Source organism: Zeugodacus cucurbitae, chromosome X (genome assembly GCF_028554725.1).
Source record: "Zeugodacus cucurbitae isolate PBARC_wt_2022May chromosome X, idZeuCucr1.2, whole genome shotgun sequence".
NCBI lineage: Eukaryota > Metazoa > Arthropoda > Insecta > Diptera > Tephritidae > Zeugodacus > Zeugodacus cucurbitae.
The window spans coordinates 31,296,469-31,312,308 of record NC_071672.1 but is presented as its reverse complement, the minus strand read 5'-3'; the positions used below and the strand labels follow the sequence as shown (position 1 = coordinate 31,312,308).

General features: G+C 33.8%; 1 protein-coding gene across 27 annotated transcripts in view; it reads left to right on the top strand.

Annotated features, from left to right (window-relative positions):
* Window positions 1-15,296, top strand: part of LOC105218274 (protein pangolin, isoforms A/H/I/S) — a 159,340-nt gene extending 144,044 nt beyond the window's left edge. For 25 of the 27 annotated variants that reach the window (XM_054235502.1, XM_054235500.1, XM_054235499.1 and 22 more), the window contains one exon: window positions 6,084-15,296. In XM_054235502.1, coding sequence (XP_054091477.1) covers window positions 6,084-8,052 — 1,969 coding nt within the window. In that variant the 3' untranslated portion in view covers window positions 8,053-15,296. The remainder of the gene's footprint in view (window positions 1-6,083) is intronic. The other 2 variants (XR_003752839.2, XM_054235480.1) reach the window with 2 other exon arrangements.
* The last annotated feature ends 544 nt before the right edge of the window (window positions 15,297-15,840 follow it).

The window sequence follows — 15,840 nt, the reverse complement described above, 5'->3', positions numbered from 1 at the left end:
TAATAATACTGTTTACTTTCGGGTTAATCAACATTAACATTCACTACTGTGCCTCTTACAAATAATAATACTGTTTACTTTCGGGTTAATCAAAGTGCTGCCATCTTTGATTTATGAAATAAACTAAAATATACTTATCGATATATATCAGCCCAAAGCAAACTTAAAGAACTAAAGATTAATATTTAAGTGTTTTTCAATGTCTAGAATCAGAATCCAAACACGAGAACAGAAACCCAAAAAAAAAATATTTTTTTGTTGACCCGTGTAATTGATGTTTGGATAATTAGGATTATACTGTACTAAGTAATAATCTCATTCTACCACTTTATGCGCTTCTCACGCTATACGCGATAACAGCTTTATGAGCGAAATGCCAAGAGACTTCCTTACAGCGTGCTTAGAAAATATATTACAGTAAATCTTTGGATTTCGTCCTTGTCCAAAATAATAACATGTGTGCGTTTAGTTGGTACTAGTTTTTCCAAATTTTATTGTAACTGTTACTTTTTTTCATACTTTTATATTTTTATGATGAATGCCAAATAGTAGAGTATTTTCTAAAGAACTTGCATTCATTCATTGGTCAATTTTGCATTTTGGAGACAAGTTGTCATTGTTTCAATAAATTTGCTTGGCCAATAAGATAGGTGTAAGTAAAATATTTAAAAAATATTTGCTTATTTCGAAGGATTTTTCATATCAATGCAACACTGGAATATTTGTAATTTTATCTGCTTTTGAACACTATAAATTGATAAGAAGAAATTGTTTGGAATGGGTCGTAGAAGCCTCTGCAGTACAGTGAAAGAAAAACGTACAGATTCAGTGTCAGTATGTTAGAGCAATCGTAAACTTTATAAATAATGCTGTAGAGCAAAAAACCTAAAAAGAAACCCCTGGACGTCGAAGTGAAACAGACCTGATCGATGATCGCCTCATACTTCTCATAGCAAGAAAGGACCATAATGGTGTGGAGATGTTTCTCCTGACAAAGTGTTTGTCCGTTATTTTGGATAAAGGCCATAATGACCGCCATTGAGTACAGGGATTATATTGAACATTGTTAAGTTGTCATGTTTTGAAAATGACATTCGTCTGAGATGGTGATATCAATAAATTAACGGCTTGAAACACGCATCAATGCTGGTATCTGGGTGGTTCCTGGATGAAAATGTGGCCTGTATGTAAAGGCCTAGTTTTCTGTTCTAAACTCGATTAATTGTATCAGAATGCAAAGGGACTATTAGATGCCAGCCCATTGGAAACCCGCAAAAAAATAATAAAATTCAAGCCGTATAGAATTGGAAAACTAATGCAAAACCATGGAGGGTGCACCGGTTGTTAAAAACCCATGGCCCAAACTTCGATTTTTTGTTTTTAGTTAGGAAAAAATATTTTACAACCATTATTCTGATTTCCAATTATGAAAAAATGTTCAGTTTTAAAATTCAGAATGAAAGATTTTTATTATATTTCGATTGAATTGCGTAAAAAAATAGTATAATTAAAACAAAATTGTTTTAAATATAAACAAGAAAAAATGTGGCATCTATTATTATCCATAAGTGTACATATCCTTAACACTGTAACGAACATTTTCGTACAACTGAAAACCATTTTAGTGCACAAAGGGAAGCGTTATACTTTAAGCAATACCGCAATACTAGTAAAGTACAAATGTACGTGAATGGCTGTATAAAGACGTATGTAGGTGTGGCAATAATGCGACGGTTGCTCATTTAGCCAATATGTATTTAATGAAAATATTTGTTTCGAGCATACATTGAATACTTGTAGTTTATTTGAACTCAAAACCGTTGAATATTGTTGTAATGAATTTTAGAATGATTTTTTTGTTATTTGCTTACTCAAATTTTTTATAAAAAGAAAATCATAAATTTTGCATTATTTACAGTAGCACAAACAATACAAGTTATGGTGCGACCGTAATACTTTCTATCATATGTATTTATGAATGTATATATACTTATAGCATTAACGCACCTGACGGACGGTGAAATTATTTTATGCATTAATTTTGTCATTTTTTTAATATAAACGCAATTGTTGTTTGGATGTTGTTTATATATATGGTATATATCATGATTGTTTTGTAGCGCAGTTGCTATTACGCTTGGTGTTAAAAATTAATTGATTGTTGTGTTGAATTTGGTACAATTGCATGTTTGCCAAACAAAACTAATGTTCCTTTTTCCAATTTTTCTAAAAATGTCTTTCATGTTACGCATATAACCTTAAATTCAAATATGTATAATAATCTAAACAAACCACAAGAGTTATAAAATAAACTGTATGATAACTTATAACTCCAACTTCTCTATGATCCTTAATCCGTACGATGACTACAAACCATACTCGAATCCAGTTGCAGACACACAAAAAATTGCATACAAACCTTCGATCTAGCCGTTTAAACGGACTTCAGTGAAAAAAGTTCTAATACGCCGACGACATGTGCTAAGTAGACTCATAATTTATAAGTGATGAGCAGAGCTCGCAAATAACTGTCGACCGTTTCTCGTTGTCTGCAAATAAGTGTCTCTCCCTGACTCTTTACGAAAAGACTCAGAGAGCAACCGTTTTATGAGTTCTTGAATGAGCTCGCTCGCGCTCAGAGCGAAACAGTTTTTTTCTACCTATTCTGCTTTGTTCTGGTTGTTCCAAGACCGTTTTGTCGTGTTCAGGGAAGTAAAAAGTCTTTTGCGTATGTATTGGTATACATTCACACGCATAGGCAAGAAAATCGTTAAACGTCTGTTTTGTTTTGTTATGTGGAATATGGAATCTAAATGAAACTTGTTAACAAAAATATTTGAAAATAAAATTAAATTGTTCTATTAAACAAATTATATTATTTCTTTTTTACAACAACAAAAGTAAATGTGAAGACCGTTTGCGTTGAGTTTTTCGGTCAATCGGTCTTTTGCTGACTCTCTTTGTGCGAGCGTTTCTCGTTCCGCTCTTTACGCACTGCTCATTGAAAGAGCGAAATACAAAGAGCTCAACGAAAAGCGCTCAACAGAAAACATACTAGACCGTTTTCACACGGGTAATTTTTGTCGCGGCAATTCTTAGTTTTATAGGAGAGGGGGCGACCAAGGGAAGCGAGAGAGAGAGAAATTCTCGTCTCTTCGTCGCCCCCTCTCCTATAAAACTAAGAATTGCCGCGACAAAAATTGCCTGTGTGAAAACGGTCAATGAAGACAGCAAGAGCCTCTTGCTCAGAGCGAGAGCGAGAAAAATATGAACTTTTTCGGTTGTGCTCGCAACGAGAGCACAAGAAGAAAAACAGTCGACAGTTAGAGCTGTTTCACACAGGCAATTCCTGTTGCGGTAATTCTTAGTTCTACAGGAGAGGGGGCGACCAAGAGAGGCGAGAGAGAGAGAGAAATTCTCCTCTCTTCGGCGCCCCCTCTCCTATAAAACTAAGAATTGCCGCAACAGGAATTGCCTGTGTGAAATCGGTCTTATTTGCGAGCTATGGTGATGAGCGATATTTCATTACAGGTGATTTTTTCACTATGTTTAATTTTTGATCAATTTTTGTAAATAGCAGTGAATTACTATCAAAATGGCAGTTCAATACTTTGAGTTTGATTACAGTATCTGTGATTCTGCTACGAGCACAGTATCAATAACAGTTCAGTGATTCTGATTCGATCTCATTAGCTATAGCAGTTCAGTGATTCTAGTTTGACCACAGTAGCAATTTCATTTGCGATTTCGAAATTTTTAAGTACGGTGATTACGAAAGCAGTTAAATGTATCACTCATCACTATAATTTATGCTAAATTTTATGTGACGAAAGACACCCCTATAATCTTTTTAATAGTTCTTTATGTTGTTGGAGACTGCATTGTAGCAGTGGCTAACTCTAAATCACCTTACAAAAGAGTTCATATTATAAAAACAAAAAACTATTTTAAACTTATTACAAAAGCACTAACCAGCAGAGCTTACGGCTTCTAAATAATTCATAGTGTTTAATATATAATTGAGCTTCCCTAACTCGAATCACCATAATCCACAAAAAAACTTCGAGTTAGAGCGACTTCGAGTTATGGCAGGTAATTTGTATGAAATTTTACTGCTATTGTCTATTCAAGAGTTCGAGTTATGGTGATCTTTGGTTTATAGAAGTTCGAGTTATCGAAGTTCAAATGTATTTTCTTATTAATATTTACAGTATATTTTGTTTTAATTGACAAATCGTAATTCTGTGTGTTTAGCACTTTAACCGGGCTACAAGCATTTAACATTTCATAAAATTAGTAATATCGCCTTTTTATAAAACTTGTTGAACTACATACCATATAATGTAGTGATATTTGAAGCTTAATATTTTTAACCCGGGAATACCTTAAAGACCTTGAGTAAAATGTGTATTTGGTTTATCCAACGCCGCATAAATATACCAGCAACCGAAAAAATAAGACTTTCTTCTAATATTATCCGCCTATTTGTGGGCATGGCTGTTTATTTGGTGCACCCAACTCAAAATATCAGCAATGGCGAGTTAAAGCTAATAGTCAAAATTTGTAAACACAACAATAGTAGTTGTCTCAATGATATAGGATGAACAAGTTTGATTTTCAAGCATTCTTTAAATAAGTTTTTCCCATAGCTCCTAGTTGGAACATATGGCCACAAACGTACTTTTTTCTAAGCGTTATACTTGTGTTATAGCTTTTTCGCACAGCCAAATTAATTTAGTACAATAAGATTGTAATTGAGAAACCAGTTTTTGCCCTTCGCACTGCCACCTACTCGATTGACGATCAGCTGTTATACTCCCACAGTATGCACTCTGCATTTTCAACATGATTTGTATTCGTTTAAACATTTTTATTTTGTATAGTAAATCGGATTCAATCAGCGTTTTAATGGAGCATAAAGCCGGTTAATTTAATCCCAGTGCGAAAAGACTATAACAGCCTGTTTCACGAACTTTTTTAATTGAAAATTAAGTTCCATTTAATTTTAATTTTTATTTAACTTTGCACTTAAGTTTTCCTGCGTTTCACCATTATTGACATTTGGCATCCAAAAAATTAAAAGGCAGAGATGTTAGTAAGAATAACAGCTGATTTATGTAAACAAAAAAATGTATTTCTTTGTCGAAATGGTAAACAAATGGGAATTCAGCTGATAGAAAAGCGTAACCATGGTTACATATGACAGTATTTAAATAATATTTAAATGGCAAAGCGTGACCATTTAAATAAAAATTAAGTCAAATGGTGAAACTGAAATTAATTATTTTTCACTTAAATTTGTTTCGTGAAACCGGCTGTTAGTGGGTTTTATATATCGTAAAGTACTAATTCCCTGGCAATATTTAATTACAGTTCATCATAATTATTATTGGTTGTTTCACGTTTTCTGTTTAACAAATGTAAATTTTTTTCAGATATGTTAGAAGCGGGATTTTTTTCTGTATCCAAGCTGTTGCTGTGTCTTTTACTTTTTTTTCAATTTTAAGCTTTTTAGTATCAAGTATTTTTTTGGGAGTTTTTGCTTTTCTACTTATAGTTTTTGTGTACTTTTGATATGATGATGATGATTGGCTTTAAATAAACACCGTTATACATGTTGCATGTTGCACGCGTAGTTGAGATGTTTTTTTTATTTCTGTCTTTTTAAACAAAAACAATGCCTTATGAAATTTTATTTTATTAATTATTTAATGCGCATATTTCAGTTTTCTAAATGTCTAATATACAAATGTATGTATGTATATGTGCTTATACAAATATATAGATTTTTATATATTTGAAAACGTTTATTTTTTATAATTACTATTACTCATGGTAATTGCACATACACAAACCACTGCAAAGCGAATAATGCACAAAATCACAAAAAAAAATTCAAATACAAAAAAATAATGAATTTATTAAAATTATTAATTAAAAAAAATTGAGTGTGCGCTTCGCTAATTTATTATGAAAATGTGCATTGGTATGTGTGTCGCAATTAACTTCCCTCTTAATCTAATTACTTACTTTCTTTCTTTCTTTTGTATATTTTATGTGCCATTTTTCCTTCCAATGCGCAGGCGTAAAAAGAAATGCATACGTTATATGGAAGGACTGAGCAGTAATGCCGGCAGCAGCGGCACCAAAGATGATAGCTTTCAAGATTTGGACGATCTGGAAGAGGATAATGCTAGTGATGATAATCTCGGTAGTCCAGGTAGCATAGATGACAACAACAAAACGCCAGACGATGATACGGAATCGCTGAATAATTCGCTATCTAGTCCGGGATGCCAAAGCGGTTTGTCTAGTCTACAGAGCCCATCAACCAGCATGGCTAGCCCATTAAATCTGCTCGCTAGTCCTGCAACGCCCGTAACAGTGGGTGTGCCTTTCGGACTATCTGACAATCAGCAGGAGCAGAATGTGCCAAGTCAACAGCAGCAACTACAACAAGCGAGTAGTGAGCAACAAATGCGTATGCAACATCATCATCATCAGCAGCAGCAAATGCATTTAAGTCAACATCAACAACTTATGCAACACCACCACCCGCATCCCACGCACACAAATAACAGTATTTACGAGCAGCATGCGAAAGGCGCAAGGCCATTTCTTTGCAATAGTGGCAGCGGCGTCGGTGTCGGCCGTAGTACATTAATGTCCCCAGCGCTGTCAAATAACGGTGCCAGCGGTATATGCATTGGCAGCAACAACAGTCTAACAAATACCTCAACAACACCGTCTGCTGTGGCAGCGGCGGCAGCTTTCACAGAGCGCACAATGCGCTCACTACTGAATCCTAGTCCATCTGGCCTACTACTAAATAACAATTGCTTTCCACAGAGTACGCTGGAACCAAGCGGCGCCATAGTCTCAATAGAACAAATTCTAGCGAATAGCAATAGTTTATCGACCAGCACTGCGACGACGACGCCAACCAGCGCTGTTGCTAAGTACCCCACCACGACCAATACCAACAGCACATTAAGCAACCGCGCCACAGATGAGTCAAATAGTTTTATTACTTACAGCAGCAATAGCAATGCCTCATTCACCAATAGCAATACCAACAACAACGGTGTTTGTGAACCCAATGCAATGCAGGCCGTTACGTCAACACAGCCCATACTAAGCGCTGTAGTTAAGACAAAATCTAGCGTTTCATCGTCTGCTTCATCGGAGCCCTCATCACCTGCGTGTGACACTTACGAAAAATCAGTGCCGCCAGCCCAACGAAACCCTATAGGCGCCAATCCGCATGACATCAACAACCCGCTCAGCATTAATCAGCTCACCAAATGCAGTGAAAGCACGAGCAGCAACAACAACATCAGTTGTACTGTTACGAAGAATTCTGACAACAACGCTGATCCATCCAGCCTCGATAATGTGCCAACTGCGTTCAACAGCCTTACCAATGGCATTGCGGCCAAGCAATACAAGCATAGCCCACAACAACTGCAAAAACAACTTGCCTTGCGTATACCCACAATCGCTGCAACGCCACAGCATCAGTCCTTATTACCGCCGGTGCCGCAACATTATCAGCAGCAATTCAATTTGCATGCGGGCACTGGGCCGCCCACGCCGTCGACCCATCACCACGCCCATCACCACGCGCATTCACCACTGTTCAATCAGCATTTCCAACAATTTAGCCATCACTTGGCGTCCGTTGCAGCGGCGGCGGCGGCCGCAAGCATACACATGCCCAACATATTGAGCGCTGCTGCTGCAGTGAATCCCAACAACAACAGCATACAACGTAACAGCAGAAGCGGCGCAACAACACATGAAGCTGTTGACGCAGTAGCCACAACAGCAGCAACAACAATTGCAGCGAGCGAAACTACTCTGAACAATGAGACTGGCACAGAGAGCAGCGCAAATATGCCAGCGGCCAAATGCCACGCAACACAGTCAACAACAGCAGTGACAACGCCAACAGCGAAGACACTGCCAGTGTTGGCTACGGACAGCGCGGCCATTGCCAATGTCAGCACAAGCAAAACTGGCAGTGAAAACGGCGCTATCAGCGTTACGTAACGGTAACATACACTCGCACGCAAACTGTTGCTGAAACTGGTGAATGTCAGCGCTTGCAACAATAGCAACGTTGCAACTGTTTGTGTTATATTTTTAGTTTCATAGTATGTAGTATGCGTATTGTAAGTATAAATAATGTGAAAATGTTGGCAAATAATCAACCCTGGCGCCGCCTAAGTCAGTCAAGTAGACCTAATACATAGGCCTCGGCCACGCAATGAGCGGCTGAACGGTAAGCGGCAGACGATTAAAACATTCTATTGAAGTGCCCACATACTGAGCGAGCTGTGAGCGGCGCCGCTAAGCCACTCACCGCTTTGCCGACCATTGCGTTGCCGAAGCCTAACACTCCAAACTTTTTCCCGCTGTTGCTTTGCAGCTGCAGCAGCAGCAGTACTAATGCAACTGCAAAGTCATCCAAATTTTATTGAAATGTAGCAGCAGCAAGTACAAGTAACTAATATAGATATTTTCTACACGCGTTTATACTATTTTGATTGAGGCTGCTAAATTTATTCTAAGAATTTGCATATTTTTTTATTTGTAAAAATAACAGTTTTTGAAGGAACTCTAGCCACCCCTTCCAAAAAAGGTGTTCTGCGTTGACCTGTGGTTCATATAAAATTAAAAACTCAAGCGGATTTCGTTAAAGTAATGTAAAACAAAATTGTAACGGTAATAAAAGCAAGCCTCGGTTAAGTACTAGAAAATATAGTTCTGAAGCCTGTGTAAAACTTTGAGACTAAACCAACTGGTCTTTCCAACGGTGTGGCGGTCTTCCTCGGCTTCCACCAGCGGGTCCTGCATGGAACACTGTCAAAGCTGGAGTGCTTTCGTTCATTCGGACAACATAACCTTGCCAGTCCTTTTATGCGATGAACTATGTTATATTGCCATATAACTCATCCAGCTTATTCTTCCAGCGTCTCCGGTATTTGCCTTTGCCAATGTTCAAAGGACAATAAACCCTCCGCAAAACCTTGCTCTGGAAAACTCCTAGTGCCGTCTCATCGGAAACGCTTCAGCTTTATAAGGCAGCGGGGAAATGATGACCGACTTGTAGAGATTGATTCTGTCTCGTCGAGAGTGGACTCTGCTTTTCAATTGTCTAGTCAGTACATAGTAGCAACTATGGGCAAGAGTTTTCTGTGCTGCGTTGGATTTCAAGGCTGACATTATAATTGGTGTTAATGCTGATCCCAAGATAGACGAAATTAAATACAACTTCAAAGTTGTGACTGTGAGACTAATCGGTACAGCCATTTATGAGAAATCTTGCTCACCGACTTTCAAATCACAGCTTTGCAGAAAAATAAGGCGTTATATACCTGTCATCTACTTTCAAAAGTGTTTAACTTTAAAAATAACCATCGGATCTACTTTCAGCGTATTTACAATACATTTACATTAAATAAAGAAATCGATTTTTTTTTAATTCAACTAGTAGTAACCGCTTAACCAAGTGTGGTGTGTGCTCATCACGGGTTGTCAATAAATTGTTTACAAAATGCAAACTCTGATTAGTTTCAAGCATCACCATAAATTGGAAATATATTTGGCGGTGGATCAATGTTGAATAGTTGCTCAGCTACATGTGTATGTCTGTAGACAAAATAATAAAAAAATAAAATTGACCAAATGTGATTTCAAAAGCGCAATCACGTTCAGTTAAATAAAAGAATTCTATATGTAAATATAAACGATACACACGACAGTAAGTGTAAAATTAAATGGTTATGATATGGCGAAACGCAAGCAGTGTAGCTAATTAGGTCATGAAATACACAGTATAAATTTACAAAAAACAAAAATAAAACAATACATATATATATATATTTATATGTATATATATACATAAATTAATACGTTTAATAACAAAATTATTGCAATTGAAAGTAATGCAAAAATATTGTTTTTTGTAAATGATTGCAAATAAACTTAATGATAGACTTGACGGAAAACTTAAACGAATTTATTTTTAAAAGAAATTTTACGCAACATGCCTAAAGAAATCAATATAAAACAAATATAACAAAATGTAAAAAAAAGTTACAAATTTAAAACAAAAAAATGTATATTTTGTCATATTTACATGAAAACAAAGAAAAATTCAAAACACAACAGCACACAACTTGACATATGCATACACGTATACCATATCATACACGATTTTTGGGAAATCAGATGTGGACACACACGAGTAGTAAATGACATAAAACTCATATAAATACAGCATGCAGTCCGAGTTAGTTGTCGTACTGACATAGCATCAGTTCTTAGATCACATTTGCGCTGTATTTAGAACGCCCCTGATTTCCACAAGTTAATGCCTTATCCTCGGCGATATGAATTTCCCTAGATTTTAGCCTTTGCTGGCCATTTAAGTCTTTACCACACAACACATATCTCGTAGTACATACGCTACCAACCCAAATTTGATACAGGATTTAGCGAAAAAAAATTAAAGTTTAAGTTGTTGTTGAAAAATATACACAGTCCTACATATTATTTGTAGTTAAAGCTGAAAACCATTTTACTATAGTAATGTTAAAGCAGAAACATAATGAAAAAGTAACATAATTAATAATACAATGCAAAACATAAAAACTGTGCCACATTTTTGCCATATTTTTTTTCAAATTTTATGTAAAAAAGATTATATATGTAGGCGTATAGATAGCGTAAAAAAGGAAAGATCTATTTAAGCATTTACATAAAACAAAAACAAAAAAATTGTGCATAAAACATAAAAGGTTGAATAATACAATTAAACAATGTTAAGACAACGACAAATTCAAATCTAAGCATATAAGTATAAAATTTAGCATTTCATGAGTACACATGTACATTTCAAAACAACAAATGAAAACAGCATTAAGTAGTTATAACACATTTTGCAAAAAACATAAAAAAGTTTAGTGAAGTGCCAGCTAAATGATAAAATGAACCCAAGTTAAAAGAATGGCATACATTATGTGTACAAACTCCATAATTGGACGAGCAGCTAGACAAATTGAAAGTATATGTATGTATGTATATACTCACATAATAGCTGTACAGTTGTTTCTACATTTACGCGAAACTAATTTTGTGCATTGGACTTACTTTTAAACATATCATCATGTTGTAAACAATGCGCCGTCGTAGCAAGAAAAGCTCTTTCAGCAGCCAGTATGGTTATACTGGTAGACATAACAACAAAAATTTCAACTCTAAATATAGCTAACTCATTTGCTTTTTTATATTGTATATTAAAAAAAATTAATTTCATTTTTTGCACCATGCAATTATATTCCATTTCAGTTGAATTTTTGTAATGCTTATTAATGCTAACAACCCAATTCGTAAAAAATCAGTTGAAATACAACTAAATTAGCTTTTTGTATTGAAAAGTACATAATTTGGCTCCTACCTATGTAGCATAAAACAAAATTGTGTTTTTTTCTATAACCGTTTAATTTGTTCAATTAACTGCCGGATTTTCAATTTTAAAGCTAACAATAACAATGAAACTTCAGCTAGCAATCATTGCAATGCAATGTAGAAGTTTTGCTGCTTTAACTGCAATTCAACTAGTTTGAGTTGTTAATTTGTTTGAATTGTTGACTCAGTTGAGTTATTAATTTGGTTGAGTTGTTAACTCGACGGAGTTGTTAACTCTGTCCAACTGTCAACTCAGTTGAGTTGTCAACTCAGGTTAGTTGTTAACTCAGGTAAGTTGTTAACTAATTCGAAATGTTAACTCAGTAGAGTTGTTAAGCGCAAAAGTGGTATATTTTCGTTAACAGTTTCATGTTTCATATTTTCTTAAAACGTTAATAATGTCATTTCCAATTAAGCAATATTAATTATTGCAATTCCTTACTTCAGCTGCTTAACTTCCGCGCTACTCCCTGCGTAAATATATGACCTCTCTTGAGTACAAAGTACACTTCTTCTTAAACGATTTTCATATTGTCGTGTGAACGCCGTGAATATATACAAATCATATAGTAATTTTGTGGGGTTTTTAACATAACTTCGTTTGTATTGTGATTAGGGACGGATTTACAAAATTACGAGTCGTTGGGATTGTACAGACTAAGTGTACATGATATACATATGTATGTAATAACGCAATAGCATTAAGCAAGTTAACGATAACGAATTATATATACCAAAAACTATCAGCAAAGTAATAATACTGATAAATGGCATTGCATGCAAAATGCAATTATTTAGCACACATTTTGAAGCATTATTAACATATATGTAAATACCGTTAGAGCGCGCATATTTGTGTATGTAAGTATGTAAGCAAACCAGGCCCATACTTGTAGGTCTAATGTGCGCTATAAAGGAAATTAATAGCGTTTTCTTTTCTCAAAAAAATGTAACATTTATTCTGCCCTGTATTTGGATTTTCAAATTGTGGATGAGAGTTGACCAGCAATAGGAAGACATTTATCTGTTCTTTTATTACGTAAAAATGGAAAACATTCAAAAAGGTAGTAGAGCATTTGTATATTGTTGAAATATAAAAAGGCAGCATTTTCATCGAGAAAAGAAAACGCTATAAGTGAAATGAAATGCAAAAGCGTAAGCGCGAAAAATCCTCCGTAATATAATTAAACACATACATATATACATATCATATATATGTATATGTATATGTATAACAAACAAACAAATAAGCATTGTGGCCAAGGCCAGTTGTGTAAGCATATGTATCGATAATTGCCAATTTTCACTAAAAGACTGTTACTATCTATTAGTTGTATACATAAATTACAAATTACCAGGAAAAAGAAATCATGTAAAGTTAATAACCAACAAGCAAAATGGAAAAACTAAACTAAAAACAAATTACAAATAATAATAATAATACAAGTAAATTAAAACTTATAGTGTTGTAATTGCAGCAATTTATCAAGTATAAATAAATAGTTAATAGTTATTTAATATATGTATGTACGTATGTATGTTATTATTTAATTATAAGGTAAATTGTAATGCAATGTGTGTTGTGAAAAAATTTAATTGTAAAATCAACATTTTGTATATGTATAAGCGAATTATTTTTAACTGAACACAAGCTGGCATACAATGGCACGATAGAAAAGTGAAAATATTTAATTGTGCATTACAAATATGAATATAAATTGTTTCCTTAAATATTTTTTTTTTTATAAAAAAAGAAAAGCTTGTAGAGTACAGTTACATACATATATGGACGCAACGCGAAATCTTTTCAAAAACATTCAATGTGCTTGGTGTAAGAACGCAAAATCGACACTTGCATTCATTGTATACACACATGTTACTGTTAGCTACTATAATATCGGTGGACAGTTACAAGCTCTTTCCCATAGTAGGTACGCTCATCATACATGCTTTAGGGGGTTACAACTAGTTAGGAGCACTAAACATGTTTATTTATGATCCAAAGAATTTTTACACATATTATGATGACTATGAAAAGTATTGCATAATTTTTTATTTGTAAAAATGACAGTTTTGGAAGCTGCTACAGCAGGTCTCCGGGGCCCCTGCCAAAAAAGTCGTTTTGCGTTCACCACTATATCTCCGAAATGAAGAAATCAAACGGATTTCGTTAAAGTAATGTATAATCTTGTAATTAATCGAAAGAATACGCAAAACAATTTTTTTTGACAAAATGGCGGCTTCTAAAAAAAAAAATTGATTTTTTGGCCAAAATGTTGACCTTAAATTGTATACAAAAAATGTTTATCCATAATAAAAAAAAAATCTATTAAAATGCTAGAATATATAGTTCAGTGTAAAACTTTGAGTTTAAAATATTCAAAACATTGTTTTGAGAAAAACAAAGCTCCGTTTACCGGTCCACTACTTTAAAATGTGTGTAACTTCAAAAATAACAATTGGATTGACTTGACATTTTCAGCGTGTTTACTTATGTACAATACAAAAATGAAATATAAAGTTCGATTTTTTGAAAATTCTTACTAGTTGTAACCCCTTAAGTATAGCTTTTTTTTCTCCTTTGGCACAACTGCTTTTGTAAAATGTACGCTCTAAGAGTAATTTGTATGAAATTTGACTGCGATTGCCAATTCAAGAGTTCAAGTTATGGAGAATATCGAGTTATCGATCGATTTATGGCAATTCAACTGTATATGCTTAAAAAAACTGCTATTGGAATGTCATATAATTTGACGCCAGCATTAACTGTATTCGCTATATTGAAATTCTGTCTGTGCAAATTTTACTATTTTCCAAACGCAAAATGTTTTGTTGTTTTCAATATTTAAAAAAAAATTAAACATGCACTGTTAATTGCCAAATGAAAATTTAGTTTTATTTAATAATATTTTTTATAACACTAATTTGCTTTCATTACGCTTTAATACATGTATGTTTTCATAAAAAAATCTATGGCTTTAGCATTCTATAGCGTTTAAATTGAACCAAATTTTAAGCGCGTGAATGTATATTTACATGTACATATTTTCATTTAAATGTATATATTTAAGCATTTTTTTAACATTTTATGTCATAGCGCTATTTCTATATTTATGTAATTTAATATATTTACTTATTTCTATGTCACATGTGAACTCAAGTGTTATTGTTAAGTTCGTGCAATATATGCGTATTTAGTATAAGCCACACATTTATACATTTGTTATACATATGTGTATGAATAGATTTAAACATTTTTCTTATATCGTATACATGGTTAACATGAGTATGTTAGCTTAGTTACATATATAATATTTATGCACATTGCCGGGCTAATCCACACAGTTGCAGTTCAGGTGTACACTTTCAATGCTATAACTGATATATAGGAGAAATGCCATATAGTTTAAAAAGCGAACTAAACTAGTAACACAACTCAGTATACCGTAATTAATTACAGCAGCAGCACTTATTTTTAATGTTTCTGAAAAGTAACTTTCGTAATTGAATACACACCAAATCACATGTAAAACACTGTGCAACACTCGGCTGCGTATTGCACCCAACTAATTTCTTTACGTGAGACTGTGTCATAAGTAAACAATGTGTGTTCAACGATTTTCGTAATTAGTCGCCAATATCGCAATATATCGATTCGAAGTTCGAAAAAAACACTTAAAAAAAATTTCTAATTATATCACTAAAAAGCTATAAAAATAATTCAAAATATGGAAAAAAGTTTAAATTTTCTGCTTAATTCATTGAAATGTATATAAAACATTTTGGAAAAGCAAATCCTTTTTTTAACTAAATATTTCGTTGTTGCAGGCTAACTTCGAAAATCGGAAAATACAATTTTTTTACTTGCGATTCAATCTTCTGGATAAAACTAGTTTTGTCCAAAACCCAGAAAAGAAGTGTCAATTTTGCCGTATATTGAAATTGCATATGTTCGAAAAACCATCGAGGTGTTATTATTTTTATTATTTGCATTTCAAAAAGTATACCATCGTGCGTGCCGTGTGTCAATGCTGCTTTATACGCCAAGCAGGGTTTTAGTTTTAGTAGCACTGCTTATGGCATAATATTCGTATGGAATGTGTATAGGCAAATGGTCAAAATACAATGAAATATTTTTGCATACATATTTTTGTAGTCCTTATGTGTGAATATACACATATGTGCAACTCTTTAATGAAATCTAATCATTCAAATGCTTCCATTATTTATGTTTTCTTTATAAGAGAACTAAAAACTATATATATTTTTTTATTTTCTTATAATAAATGTATAACAGTTTTCTTTTGGAAATTATTGGTTTTGAAGAAATTGATTAATAATTAATTATTAATATTAATTACAACT